The sequence below is a fragment of the Cebidichthys violaceus genome, unplaced genomic scaffold (genome assembly GCF_023349555.1).
Source record: "Cebidichthys violaceus isolate CVI_PGR_0920_01 unplaced genomic scaffold, fCebVio1.0.p SCAF_15, whole genome shotgun sequence".
Lineage (NCBI taxonomy): Eukaryota > Metazoa > Chordata > Actinopteri > Perciformes > Stichaeidae > Cebidichthys > Cebidichthys violaceus.
This window is the reverse complement of record NW_027176318.1, coordinates 7,170,989-7,186,039: the sequence shown is the minus strand read 5'-3', so window position 1 is coordinate 7,186,039 and position 15,051 is coordinate 7,170,989. Positions and strand designations below refer to the sequence as shown.

The 15,051-nt window shown below is 40.6% G+C and overlaps 1 protein-coding gene across 1 annotated transcript; it reads right to left on the bottom strand.

Annotated features, from left to right (window-relative positions):
* Window positions 1-1,174: 1,174 nt before the first annotated feature.
* tnfrsf11a (tumor necrosis factor receptor superfamily, member 11a, NFKB activator) lies at window positions 1,175-14,834 on the bottom strand. Its single transcript, XM_068709751.1, has 10 exons — window positions 14,524-14,834; window positions 10,148-10,226; window positions 9,630-9,755; window positions 8,990-9,136; window positions 8,808-8,898; window positions 8,302-8,378; window positions 7,948-8,055; window positions 7,558-7,607; window positions 6,384-7,314; window positions 1,175-2,851 (listed from the first exon to the last, which is right to left on the bottom strand). Exons 1-10 carry the CDS (start codon window positions 14,596-14,598, stop codon window positions 2,568-2,570), a joined length of 1,968 nt encoding a protein of 655 aa, XP_068565852.1. The 5' UTR covers window positions 14,599-14,834; the 3' UTR covers window positions 1,175-2,567.
* Between the last annotated feature and the right edge of the window lie 217 nt (window positions 14,835-15,051).

Here is a 15,051-nt window from a genome sequence, read left to right as displayed (position 1 = left end):
ACATTAACATGTAGGCAGTATTTAAGGTCGTATCTGCTGGTTCAAGTGTTGCTTCGTGAAACAACCTTATATTCTTTGTGGTGGTTTGATTTTACCCTTTTAAGCTCCTCATATGTCCTGAATGCCAAATCATTACCTGTGAAGTAACTAGAAACTGCATCTGCTGGATGAAAAATGACCATTGGTGAAATAAATCTTAAGTAAGTGTCTGTGCAGAAGTCATTGCAGGTGAAATTGAAAACCTAGATATACAGGTGATCCTGTCAGCAGTAGACCACTGTGGATTTTCTGGTGCTTTCCACAGGAAGGTCCTGTGAGCATGGCAGTTTATTTGATCCTTGATCCCCCCTTCTTCTTCAGGGGCCTATATTTCATTAGCATTTCAAAATTGTGTGTGTGTGTGTGCGTGTGTGTGTGTATGTGGTGGTAAATGGGTCATATGTTTGTATTGGTCTGCATTAATGAGACCAAAGACTATATTTAGTCAATGTAGGACATGCTTCTAAAGGTGTGATAAACAGAGGCATTGCTTGCCTTGCGCTACTTTTTAAAAGTCATCCTGACATACAGTCACCACTAGGGGGCAGACTGTAGCAACATGCAGTGGTTAAAGACTTCCTGCATATCTTCAGTCAAAGAGGGACTGTTTTCTCACACATGGGAAAAAAAAGAAAAAAAAAGCTGAAATCATTTAAATCTACAGTCAGGTTCTGTGTTGGCCGGGCCGCCAGGTCTCATGTAAACCATGTGAAAGCTAGTCATAACTTCCTGTTTTCACAAACAACCATAAAATAAGCCGAGACGAGATGCACACTTACACACACACAAACACACACATATAAACATACTCCTGCTGACCCAAACCAGGCCTAAATGAGTGCTGCCAGCTTCTCTCATGTGGTCTCTCTGTGACGCTGGCTGGTCTGACTGCTAGCTTGGTTTCCCCTCCCAGCTGCTCGCCATCCACAGGCCTGATGAAAGGCTGCCTGTCTGTGTGTCTGTCTGTCAACACGGGGACAAAGACAGAGAGGCCTTACCACATGTTTAATTAACATTGCTTCACAAAGATTATAGATCATCTTGAGGGGAGAAATGACTCGTTCATTGTAATTTGACGAAACCAGAATAGGAAAGTTGTCAGAGAGAAACCACAGAATGTAGGAAAGCAGGAGGATTAGATGAAAAACTTATTTAATTTCAATCAAATTTTCTTTCAGTCATTCATTGCAATAGGTTTGATTGATATGTACATAATAATCGTACGGCTGCAAACATGTCAAGGTTGTAATTGAACAGTTCTTTAAAACTCTGACGTGCGTTCTGCCTGCTGTTAATAATGGCGCCACTTAACACAGCCACACCTCAAATCATTGTTGATTCACATATACATCATTTTCTTTTGAAATATATACAAACATTGATCACATATTTTCTGAAATAATACATAAACAATCTACTTTGTAAAATTAATTAAAATATAAACAGGCTGACATTTTTCTTCATGAAGGCTTGCGCATTAAAACATAATGAAACAAAACAAACCAGCAATAAAATAGCTTATCAAATGCATAGCATTTTTTTCTTAGACGCACACTGCACTTGTGGTGCAATAAGAAGAGAATTCAAAAAAGTCGACATATGGGATAAATAAGCATCGTACCAAAACTGGATGTGTCTCCTTACTGTAAATTAGCTTTCGTCGAACCCTGTAACCCCAAAAATGGAACATTCACTCAGTGAAATGCCAGATAGTAATGTAGCGTGTAGATTGAATTCCTACCATAAAAATATTAACTTCCATGGCTTGATTTTGTGAGAGCAAACACAGTTATTTCCACATGGTGGATATTTTGTTATGCAAGGACACTCTTGAAATCATGCAAATGTCAAATTTAGAACCGTTAAAAACAGGAGTGTACAGACTTTAACCTGGACTAGTCAATGATGGAAAGTGGGAAATGAAAAATGTACTAACGCTGTTATATCAACACTCTGCTGCAAATTTCCATACAACAATAAAAACACGTTCTTCCAGTTTGAACCCTAGTTCCGCAACTAATTCCAAACTAAATTCCCCATCTTTGTCTGGAATGGAGGAGGGAGTTTCCATTTTAAAAAGGATGTAGCTTTCCAATGAAAAATGAATAAAGGCACTGTGGACCTGTCTAAGGCAAGATCAGGTGACTAATGTGTGAAATGAATCCAAACAATGATGTAGGCATAGATCGATATCTCCACATCATTTAAAAGTTGCTCTCTGCTCAGCTTCATTTTAAATGAAAGCCTTTCTTTCTTTCTTCTTGTACAGCAGGCAGGGATGGTACACAGATTTATCCAGGCTTTTTGTAATGTAATTGGGAGCTAAGACAGTTAGACATTTAAGGCAAAGTAACCAACAGAAATGATCGGAGGTCATTTTTACATTGTCTAACTGATTGTCACTGAGATGATCAATGTACTGTCCCGGAGGAAACATGTAGCTCAGTCCGTGGGTGCTTGTCTGTATAGGAAATCAATAATGTTCTTAGATTTCTTCTTCTGACAAACAAACAGCCAGTAGTCACTTTTCACTTTCCCAGCGGCCGCTCCTCCATCACTTCCTGGACTGGCAGTGTCTCGTCTTGCAAGGTGCTTCGACTAATGGAGTCCCCTTGTTGCCTCATGCTGCTCTGGAAAAACGGGGCCGTCTCATTGGCCTCTTCCTGGACTGGGCTCCCGAAGGCGTCGTCCTGACCCGCCCCATCACTACCGAGAGACGTCTGGCTGACATAGACGACTATGACATCGCCGCTGAAGTTCATCACCTGGCCGCTGGAGATAAAGGTGGTGTTGTGGCTCCCAGACACCTGACCTGTATGGAAAAAGAGGGGATTGTGAGAAGTAGAAAACACATAAGGACGTAGGCAGAAGAGTAGCAACGGGATGAGAAATGAGACACTATTTATGGATAATATTTGCCTGGTGCATATATCTTGTTCTGCCTTAAAATAAAAGTAGGCTAGTGCGACAAAAGCCATGATTTCATGACAAAGAAATCAACATTTCCCACTCTAACTGGTACAGAAAACGATGGGTGGAATGACACCTTATTGGGAAATTTATAGAAATGTGTTTATATATGTTATATATAGTACAGTTGTGCCCCCCCCCCCCCCCCCCCCGCACACAGTCAGATAGAGCCTTCTCTATTCATGATGTCAGTGAAGAAGAGACTAAATCTTGGCTAACCTCAGATGACAAATGGACAGTGGGTGTAATGACCATGCAGGATGACCACAGAGAGGCCACAGCTACATAGACCGCCATATCATATCCTTTCTGCCTTCAGTGTCCAGCACTTTTCAGCGTGAGAAACTCAAGACCTTTGAAAACAACTAATTTGTCAAGGGTTTAAGGTTTTACAGACATGGCTGAATAAATGCAAATTGAAATGCTGTTCAACTCTCTCTAACCTTTATTTCCCACCAGTGCTGTGCATGAAACATGCAAACTTGCGCTGATCTACTATTGTTCATCTACTGTTCATGTACATGGTTGAACAGTACATGGAATCCAGTACATGGATTCCAGCCAACCAGGTGAACTAGGAAATCAAATGTGTGCTTTTGTTTTGTAAGCCATCTTTCACCCCATTAAGCCTCTGGTTCCTATTTTATCCAGCCTCCTGTCTGAGTTTCCAGCCGACAGGACAAGCCGGCCCTCAGTGACTCACAACTCTTGCCGGTTCACACATGTGCGCTCACACATGCGCGCGCGCGCACACACACGCACGCACGCACGCACGCACGCACGCACGCACGCACGCACGCACGCACGCACGCACACACACACACACACACACACACACACACACACACACACACACACACGCACACATAATCACAGTAAATGTAAGCAAACCGGCTGTAGCAAACACTTTTACGCAAACACACACACACACACACACACACACACACACACACTGAAAAGCACACATATCCCTATAAAGTTGCAAAGGCAGACAAACACAATCACAGTAAGTGTGTCTCAGTGTTCCCCATCTGAGAGCCTTTCCTGGAATATCAGTCTGAGAGGTCTAGCTCAAAAATATGCCAATTCACCACAACGTTGAAAACAAAGCTCTGTGGAATCTGCTTGGGTTCTTCTGTCAAGCAGATTTGTCTGGATGCCCAACAATTGTGTGCTGACAGGGTTTTTTAAACCAAAGACTAAAGTTGAACTTGTGTACCTCTCTCCTGCTACTTTTCAGCGAAAACCACAATTGTACACAGTTCTGCGCCAAATCTTGTTCATTTTACCTGGACAGCTGCCAGTTTAAATCCTCGACCAGTGAAATATATCTGGGTCATTACTACTGTTAATGTGTCCTTGAAAAAATGCATTTAACTCCCCAAACTGAAGCTGCTGAGAGTCCAACATATAACTGATGTTGTATATTGTCCACCATCTAAGTGTGAACTATGTGAGACAGCTAAGATGGAATATAATATATTTTTCTCACAATTATAAATATATTGCATGCAGGAACTCCATTTAATCACCTGTGATTACTGCATGATGGGAAATGGTGTAATTAAAGAACCAAGTCATCAGTGAGAGTCTAAAAAAAAAACGTTTATGTGTCTGTGTGTGTTTTTTTTGTTGGGTGGGCAGGGTTATGAAAGTATTACTCAAGCTGCGCACATCTTGCTTCAATTAAAGCTGTGGTCACTTTGCGCAACCCTATGGAACTCTGGGTAAACAGGAGCTTTGTAGATGGCATAGTTCAGACTGGCACACACACACACACACACACACACACACACACACACACACACACACACACTGTATGTTAGAGTGTGGTTCTGGTGGTTCACTAGCTCATCAAACACTCACATATCTCATTCCTGCTTTCTGTGTGGTCCCCCTAAATCCGGGGTCAAACTATCAATACTGTCTTTCAGAAAACATGTTTCTTGGAAACAATCACACAATTTTTTTTATTCATATGCTGAAATCAATCCTCTGTTATAGGTGGTGTTCAGCATGTTTACCTAATAATACCACAGATTGAGCTAACCACTGTACTGATCAGTCGGTTCTGATAATACGGCTTTTATAACTAACCATAACCACTCAGTGTTTGAGGCACAATACATAAATACCTTTCCCAGAGATTTTTCTTTTTGGCAGTGTGTAAAGGTCGCTACGAGAACAATACAAGTTCAACCAAGTGACAGTAAAACTTTCCATTAAAACCAACATGAATTTCATAGTGTTGTTTTTGGTCGCCTGTCCCACCTCTTCCGCAGAAAGAGAACGCTGCTGTGTACTATACCAGATCACGTATGGGAATGACCCTGTAGCAATACAGTGGTGGTGACTGCCTACACAAACAAAGGACTAAGAATCCACCTGGCAAACACTACTGTGGTCGTCCAACAGTCTTTGCAATGAGCCAATATCCCCAGAGCACACAACCATGGTGCATTCAGCTGTCATTGACATTGTTGAATGGTCATAGCACAAAAATTCAGGAAGTAATTATCTCCACAGCATCTTCTTTATGCCCCAGGAGAGTTCAAAAATAGCTTGACTTTCTGGGAATCAACACACAGGAATGGAAGCCCAATGGAAGCCCATTTCTACCATGGAATTTTATTGTTTTTTAAAGTTCGGTAATAATAAAAGTTAAAGCACTAATGTTAAAACTAAGTGAAGATTACGAAATACTAAATCACAATTATGAGATCAACTTTCCAATCATGAGATTAACTTTAATTATGCAATAATGAGTCGGTATTTTGATTTTCTCTTTGAAAAACGTCTTTTTATGACAGACTCTATTATGACTTTTTATGACTAGTACAATACAACTTTTTATGGCTTTTTAATGGCATAACATACTGTGAATTCTTTATGACACACTATACTCTCACTTTTTTATTACTTGTTCATGACATACTACACTATGACTTTTTTAAGATATGTTATACTATGACTTTTTATACATTTGTAATGGTATACTATATTATACAACTTGTTTTATCACTTTTTGTTGGATACTGTAAAATGACTTTCATATGATCGTTTTTCATGGCATACTAAACTATGACCATTTTGTATACTATAGTATGAGTTTTTAATGACATTATATGACTTTTAATCACTTTTTAACTACATACTATGACTTTTTCTGTAACATAATATAGTGAGACTTTTTTATGGCCTACTCTATGGCATACATACTTTGTTTATAATATACTATACTAAGACTTTTCATAATTTTCTTATGACATACTATACTATGACTTGTTATGTCTTATTAAGACATACTACACTAATATCCTTTGATGGCATATTATACTATGACTTTTTTTATGGCATGTTATATTTTTACCCACCTGAGGTAAGAGTTGGTTCAGTCAGCTGACTATGGAGGCTCTCAGGTGAACACTCAAGATCTAACTCTCCAGAAGAGAGTTTGATTCCCTTGCTATACCCCCAGGAAAGTCCTTGGCCTTGCTCCGGGCTCGAGGCCTCAGGGGGCTTGTCCAGGTAGAGATCTCCAACAGATGAGGAAGTCATCAAGGGGCTGACCGAGGTCATCGCAGAGGTTGTATTGTTCTCTGTGCTTGCCAGTCTGTACAATTCCTCCTGCTTTACCAGTGACCTGTCAGTCAGGTGAGGCTTGACCAGAGGCTCTGGTCTCATCTGAGCTTGAGACAACGGCAGGCAGTGTTCAGGAAGTGGACTTGATGGAGGGATGACAGAGGAGATGTGGAGGAGTGGAGGAGAAAGCGGGACAAGAGATGCAGCACCTGTCTCACTCTTGGACACAACTATCTTTTCTGGATTTCTATAACCATTTTCTCCATTACTGTCTGCCCTCACACTCCCACTTTTCTCTTCTCTCCCACTCTCATCTCCATCCAGCCCTCCGCAGGAGCAGGTTCCTGGAGTCCCGGGGCTGACAGCCTGGCTACAGTCCTCATTCTCCCCTACTTCCAATGGCTCGCGGACAGGAATGACACACACACAAGAACCTGCCAAAAGAGGAGACACACTCACAACCTCCTCTTCTTCTGACACCTCCTCAGGCTCTCCAGACCCTTCACTCTGATCCTCCAACACCGTCTTCCCCTTGGTCCCTTCTTCCTTTGTCCTTTCCCCCGTGAAGGGCAGTGACACCTTGACATCGGGATCGGATGTGGGAAAGGCGCATGGGTGCTCATCAACGGGGCTGTGGGGTGCTTGGCAGTCAAGTTTAGTCGTCTCACATGGTGTATATTTGGGGCCTAATCCTCCACTGTGGTACAGAGGGGCCAAAGTCTCCTAGAACAGCAGAAACAAAGAAAGGGGCATTGTAAATTACTGTTATTTTGTGCATGAGTAGTAAGAAACATGTGATTTCCCGAACCCTACACCATGTAGTAATAGATGTAAGAGCTGTATTTGTTCTTAATTGTTTCTTTTGATCATATCTTTCATAAACAATCGTTAAAGTAGGTGGGATTACTTGCAATAACTTTGGCTTCAGTGTATTTCCATAGCTTTTGAACTGAAACTCCACTTTACCTGTTGTATCCTAGTCCTCTTTAGATTCTGGACACAGGATCGTAGATTTACTAGACAAAGAAACAACATACAGTATTGGACCTTAATACTGAAAAAAATGCAGCGGCAGAAATCTTAATAATTTCTGGTGAAGATGTACTGAAAAGAGGTTAATACAGTTCAAATAGCAGGTCAAACAAAAGCAAAGAAGAGTTTTATGTGGTACAATGTAATGTTAATGTGATCAGACGTTAGTCACTTTTACTCACTACTTCAGTATGTAAATGCATGTCAGTTTTTGAACCAATGTCTACAATGTAGGACAGCTTGAAAACATAAATTCATGTGAATAACAATAATGAAACATCATAGCTAGAGATGAACTTTGAGATTAATATGGCTGTAACTTACCAGAGAGTAATTTCAGCTTGTCTTTGTAGCAGAAGAGGAGCAGGATGAGGAGACAGAGAACAGTGATGACTGACAGCACGGAAACTATAACCCAGGAGGGTGCTGCACCTGCAAGAAAGAGGAGTTCAGAGCTTGCTTTTCTACTCTACATAACATCCCAAAGATACAAAAAGTCATAAATATCTGTCAAAGATACAAATAAATCACACGCTTTTTCTCTTAAACTTCCAAGTAGCAGAGATTACATTGGCCCTAGGAAAGTGTTTTTTTTATTTTGCGTGGTTGAATATGCATTACGTTGTCTCTGTACGGTGACAGTCTGCAGTGATTGTGTCAATGTCTTCCCTGTCTTACCGGAGACAGGTGGTCCACACACTGCATCAGCCTGAGTGCTGCCTGGCTGTGTTTCACTCCTGCCCTCAGCCTTACAACTAGAGGAGAGGATGGAATCACAAAAACACAGAGTCAGGGGGAATATTTGTACAACTGGCTTGTTGTTGTTTTTTTTTTCTTTCCCTCTACATTTTACAAGTCAACCTGAAAGCCTTTACGGATGAATCTGCAATGATGAAGGACAGAAAAAGGAACAGATGGAGAGAAAAACAAAATTCTCCCTCCCTCTCTCCATCCTCATCATCATCATTACGGATCCGGCCAGCAGTGGAAGCTGGTATCTGATCAAGGGTTTCAGGGGAAGTGGTGTGAGTATTACTCACAACAGCTGGTTGGTGGTGAGGCATAGCACAACTACCCAAATTGCAGTTTCCCTTCATGATTCCAGGCCTAAAATCTGTGTGTGTGTGTGTGTGTGTGTGTGTGTGTGTGTGTGTGTGTGTGTGTGCGTGCATTTAAACACTCACTTAGTCCATTGTTTGCATTGTTCAGCACTGCTGTCAGCAGAAAAGAAGCCTTTCTTACATGCAGCACATGTCTTCCTTCCATTCGTAGACTCTGGAATTAATAACACATTGTAGCATAGCTCTAAGTGACACTCTTAGCTGCTGTAATTGTTTGAGGTGTCTTTTGTGTTCATGTGTCTTACCGAGGTCCAACTCGAGTCCATATCCAGCACTGCATGTGGGTATCCTCTCACAGTACTCACAGTTGATGGGGTAGCATTGGAGGCTGGGAATGCAGCGACACGGCTCCTCTGCCACAAGGTTTTCAGGCCTCTCCATAAAACCCTTACCTTGTAGTCAATGGTAAGAGTATATTAGTGCAATTCCTTGAAAGGAATGGTCATGTGTGTCACATCTAAAACTCCACTCCGCAGGCTGATCTATCTATCTGTGTAGTTTGGAATTGGCTTTGTTACAAAGAATGATGATGACACAAATTGGTCATTTTACGTTTACAGCCTAAGAGACACTGCTGGAGTTCATCAAAATATATTTTGTGTGGTGATCAGAACAGTTTTTAACCCTGAAATCAAGACAATAGTACTACAATAATGAAATACTTTATAAAACCCTTAATCTTAACTTTGTTGAGACAGTATCAGAGGTGTTCTGTTGTACTGGAGAGCTTTAGATTAAAAGGTGTTTGGTTTTTGTTCTCCAATGTACAACATATATATATATATATAAACTATAATCTCATATTCTAACATTTGTATTGTTAAGGCATAAGTAGCTAAAACCTTTTTAATGTTTTATCAAGATCTCTAAACTGCTGGAACTGACCTTCGTCACAGAGCTTCTGCTGAAGACAGCGCATGTTTTCAGTCCAGCCAGGCTGGTATTCACCCCGATTACATATTTTACATATAGTCTGTTGGGAATTGGTGCAGTCGGAATACACACGGAAGCCTAACCAAAAAGAAAAGACAGATGGAGTTAACAACCCGTACATAACCACATAACCACTAAAAACCTAATGGAAGAAGAGAAAAGAAGAATGAAATTGATCAAATTAGAGCCCCTTTCCTCTTAGAATGAATGGGTACTTCTAGTGGACCAAATGTCAACGCAATTTGTGTGTATGTGTGTGGCTGTGACAACTCGTATACGTCTGAGCCATTTTTAGCCAAGATGTTCCTTTTTTTAAGCATTCTTCCTCTTTTGATTTAGGATCTTTGTGAATGGAAATCTATTTTTATTGTATGCTGCTTCCGTCGTGTAAACCAGCTTTGCAATATGCACACTCTTGTGTTTTACTTCTTGTAGTATGTTTTCATGTGTGTGCGTGTGTGTGCTATTACCTGGTTCACACTTCTTGCAGCATCTGGAGCCTCTTAAATAATGTGTTTCATTACACTGGAGAGATTTGGAGACAGCGTTCTAAAGAAATCAGGACATAAAATTAGTTATTTTATTAGTTATTAGTTAGTTATTTTATGTTATGTGACAGGAAACAAAATAGTCGTATATCCTTTAACACCACATATTTAGAGAATATATATATATATATATATATATATATATATATATATATATATATATATATATTACAAGAGGTGACCAAATTATATCATGAACATAGATCTTTCTTCAGTACTTTTTTTCCTAAATGCATGCCACACTTTTCTATTGCAATCCTTCTCCTTCCGCAGTTCATCTTTCAAATCCACATGCGATATTTTCAGATGGCGGTGAGTAATGAGAGGAAGAGGATGGTTAAATATCTCCAAGACATGCCCAGGAATTCTTTCCATCTTCTCAGAAGCACCTGACCACAGCAGAGCACACCCTCCAAACCATCAAACCAAACCCCAATAGCAACCAGTCACACAAGGAGAACCAACTGGAACTTAATACAATCCACTCCAGTTGGATAGAAATTTAAAAAAAAAAACACTTGGCTGCAGATATTCTCCTGATCCCCACTAGTGAGCTGTTAAAAGACAGTCACCCTGATTTTTGACAGGATTGGTCAACTTGCCCATTAAGTAAATGGTGAGAATAAAAACAAATCTTAAGGTAGCAGTTAAGCTAAATGGAGAAGTCAGTTTATTCTAACGTCATATAATGCTAAGTTATTACTATGAACTGCTAGAGCTTTAGTTGCAAGGAACATAGAAGTTAACAGTGAAACATCTGTGTATGTTTTAAACAATAAATGGGAACTCTGATAAAATAAGGCCACAAAGGTAAGCCGTGCAGGCCTCCACATATATTGTACACATCCTCCTGAACTCCTAGCCACATTGCTGAATTAGAGAATCTGGCTGTTATGACAGAAACTATGCCAAAGCCACAGTGTCTATATATAAATGTAAAAAAAATACAACCTATAGGCCTGACTGCACTCTGACCTGCAATCAACCTTCTACTTTTTCCTCACTCAGCCTTTCTGAAAGCTTCTTTTTCCCATGAAATTATACACTAATTCAGTCATTCACTCTGTAACTTGTACTCTAAAGAAATGCTGGTGCTGCAGAGGTCCAGTTAAGTGAAATGTGATAAACCCATCCTGCTCTTTCCAGAGGCGACCTTCATCACTCAGTCTGTCATCATACTCATCATCAATGTCTATCTTTTCTTTCCAACTTTCTTTACAGTCTGTCTGACTGTAAATGTTAAAATAATGACATTCTTACTTTAGAAAAAAATAGTTTAATGTTATAATCTTAAGAGGCACAATACTATTAGATTAGATAGGAAAACAAGGTGATCTAACTCTAACATTGTCTTTCACACCCTGTCGTCCTCTTTCTCTTGTTATTTCTTTCCCTCTCTTTCTCACACCTCCACGTTAAACTCTGTTTCGTCTCAGTGTCTGCCTGTCCGGCCCCAGGCTTCAACAGCACACCAACAACACTGAAGCATTTAATTACCTCCATTATGCCTCTCACACATCGGCCGGTCTTTGTTTTAGAATCTAACCAGAGGGATCATGATGCACAGCGCTCACAGCTCAGACCGCAGCACTAACTAGCACCATGTGCTGCAGCAGACAGAAGTGACAGTAGGAACGGTTCCCATGCTAAGACGGTCATGTTTGTGTACTGCAGATAGGTGGATGGATAGATAGACAGAGATGTGGAGACACAAAAGCCAGTGGTGGTCAATCCGTACAACTGGGACACAGGGCACAGGAAGCCAAAAGAATGCTGGGAATTGTGTTTTTGTTACCGCCACATCTAAATATTGGGTGTCAGTTATGCGAGGCAGTATGTTTCTACTCACTAAATATATATGTAAGAGGAAAAGAGCTGATCCACCCTATATGATTATAGGTTATGATGACTGTCAAGATAGAATATCCAACCTCAAAGCTAACTTTATCTGCTGTAGGGATTCAAATATACACTTGTGTTGTGCGGGTCTAACAGAAAGCGTGAAGAAAGAGATGAGGGAGGTAAAAGGGGAAATAGTGGGGGGCATTACATGTAGAAAAAAGACAAATGGGTATTAAGTGTTCTGTTACTCTGGTGATATGAAGTAATAACATGTTAACATATTATCCTCGCATTTGTGTGATCCTATCAAACAGGAGTGTGATGCAGAGTGCATTCCATTTGCAGTCAGAATACAAGAGAATTTGCATAACGGCCACGGCAGCCGTTGACATCGAGCCAAGAAAAGCACAGCTTATCTTTATCCAGCATCACCTTATCCACGATAAGGTGATGTAAAAGCATAATGCACAATTGAATCTTTGTACAATGTTTGCACTTGTGATTAATTCTTTAAGAGGCATCCAAACAAATCCTTTGAATTGCCACCTGCAAAATCAGGATATTTAAAAGAATGTCCCAACAAAAACGTTCAAAACTAATAACCATGTATGAGCATCTAAAAGACATAGTGAGTTATTACTCAAGTAACAATCAAACACAGTTTGCATTGTCTTATCTTTAAAACTGGTTGTGATTTTCAATAAAAGCTTGGTATCAAGGGACACAACAAAGGCAGCTCAATGTCCAAGGAACTATTCTAATCTATTCAAATTGAATAATGTCTCCACACAAAGCTCTATTGTCACACAATACTGCATGCTTTTATTATCAATTGGATGTCTCTGTTGTTTGTATAGTTAACTCAAGTTTGGATCTGCAGGCCTGAGGCAATGTTGTGTTATTGCTCAAGCATGATTACTGATGTGATGGTGGATGGATGGATGGATGGAGCTACAGGGAGGTTAGGGAAAAAAAAGCTCTTGATGGATTAAATGATTACAATGAAGAAGGGTTGCTGGTTGAATATTAGATGTAAGGAGTTGGGAAAGAGGTAGTGAGAGGTTGCTGATGGATAATTGAATGAAATGCATGACTTGCTAATAAAAAAAAGTACAGGAGCCATGTGGGTAGGCAAATAAATGAATCCACCAAACCTCAGTTTATTCATAATGTATTGACTTTTAAGCTCTCGACATCTTGAAGTAATCTTGTATTGCTCAATGTTACACAGACAGTTAAATGAATTTGGAATAGACTGGATGAAGTGGTTGAAAACCAAGAAAATGAAGGGGAATTCTTTGGGGATACTGTGAGTCAGTAATGGCAAGACCATGGTGAGAACAACCCAAAGCCAAAGGTTTGCAGTGTCACCTTAAAACGCAGATGAAACACATTTCTTCCCTTCCACACACTGACTCGTTTTTCCAGCTATTATGCTCTTGTTGGCACTACTTGAACAAATGAGACTTTGAATTTGACACAATCTTTCTTCTGTGCTGTTGCCTCTCTGGATCTCTGTGTGGACAAGATGCAGTGCCCTGCCTGTAAGTGCTATCTCTTGCGACACATTTCGGTGAAGCAGAGAAGAACAAGAGCGTCTGTTCCAGTCAGTCATAATAACGATGCTGGCTTACGGTAATACAGGCAGACAGGCAGTGGCAGATCACTGGTGCCCAGCAGTCCCACCACTGCGACCACATCTTATAAACTACTTCCACCTGGACAGAGTTAGCTGCTTGGACTAAACAACAACAACGACATGCTATGGGCCATTCACTTTTTTTTTTATTTATTTTTTACTCAAATTAAACTGTGGTAGTGGATGAACTGGGGCATTACGCAGCTCTTATGATGTCAAGATACAGCGAAAGTTTCTGATACAATAGAAACAAGAACATTACAATTTGCATTATGTATTAATGTAAACTGCCTATAACATTATGGCGACAGTGACTGCGAAACATGGGAATATTTTGTTTGTTTTATGGCAACCCTTCTGGGTCGCTGTAGGACCCTTGGTCTCTCCTCTGTCAGAGCTAAAGAGCTATCTGGTCAGCTATCCGATGAGCCATTTGGCCAGCGCGAGATAATACTTGGTAGAGGGACAAGATCATCCAGTTGCCAGCGGCGTTTTTGCGGTCAGAACAGACGAGGTGGACTCAACCCAAACACAACCGTTTCCAGTCAGTGTAAAAATTCAACCCCCCCTCCTTCTCCCTTTGACCAGTTCATACGACATATCTGCTGTGATGACACATGTTCTGGTTTACTGTTACATACCTCCTCCATCTACTCATCAGAATTTAGTAAATTTCCATCTCCTATAACGCAGTGCATAGGAGGCAGAGTATACAATAAAGTAATGATCAACTCTCTTGACTATTAAATGCACGTCGCAATTTTGTTATCGGGTAACTTTAAGTGTATTTAAGTTAAGTGTTTAAGTGTGTTTTTACCTGTGCGTAAAAGGTGACGAGGACGCACGTTATCCAGCCTCGGACTATCCAACTTGTAGACATGTTCGATCTCATCTCTGCTGGTTGATGGAGACTACTTCTGAGGCAAACTTCTCAGCCAAGATGACGACTCTTAACGCCAAGATCCAATTCTTCTTCAGATTAACTCACAGTAAACCACTTTTTCTTGCGCGCGGGACCTCCACACCGTCTCACAGGGCATTATTGCGCCTTCATTCATTAGGCAGCTGCAGTTACCATCTTTCTTCTCATCCTTCTGCTGTCACCCACGCGTTGTGGAGTAAGCTGCATGCAACAGCTTGTAAAAACTGACTTACTGACTGAGGGAGGGAACTCCTCCCACGTTGCATGTCAGAAAAAAGGGTTCACTCCCACTCTTCTCTCATACCTCTAAGCACAGATCTATTTCTCTGAATGAAAGCATATGTGACAGTTAGAGTTAGTGTGCCTGATTGTTCTCGATGATGTATGAGATTATCACTGAACCTATATACACTGGCATTAGAA

What these genes read in the sequence shown, in the direction of transcription:
- tnfrsf11a (XM_068709751.1), bottom strand. Translation starts at nt 14,598, where the DNA reads ATGAGATCGAACATGTCTACAAGTTGGATAGTCCGAGGCTGGATAACG. An exon ending in GCAGAAGCTCTGTGACGAAG is followed by an intron (nt 9,137 to 9,629) that starts GTCAGTTCCAGC and finishes ATTGACTACAAG; the next exon opens with GTAAGGGTTTTATGGAGAGG. An exon ending in CAAGCTGAAATTACTCTCTG is followed by an intron (nt 7,608 to 7,947) that starts GTAAGTTACAGC and finishes TTCTTTGTCTAG; the next exon opens with TAAATCTACGATCCTGTGTC.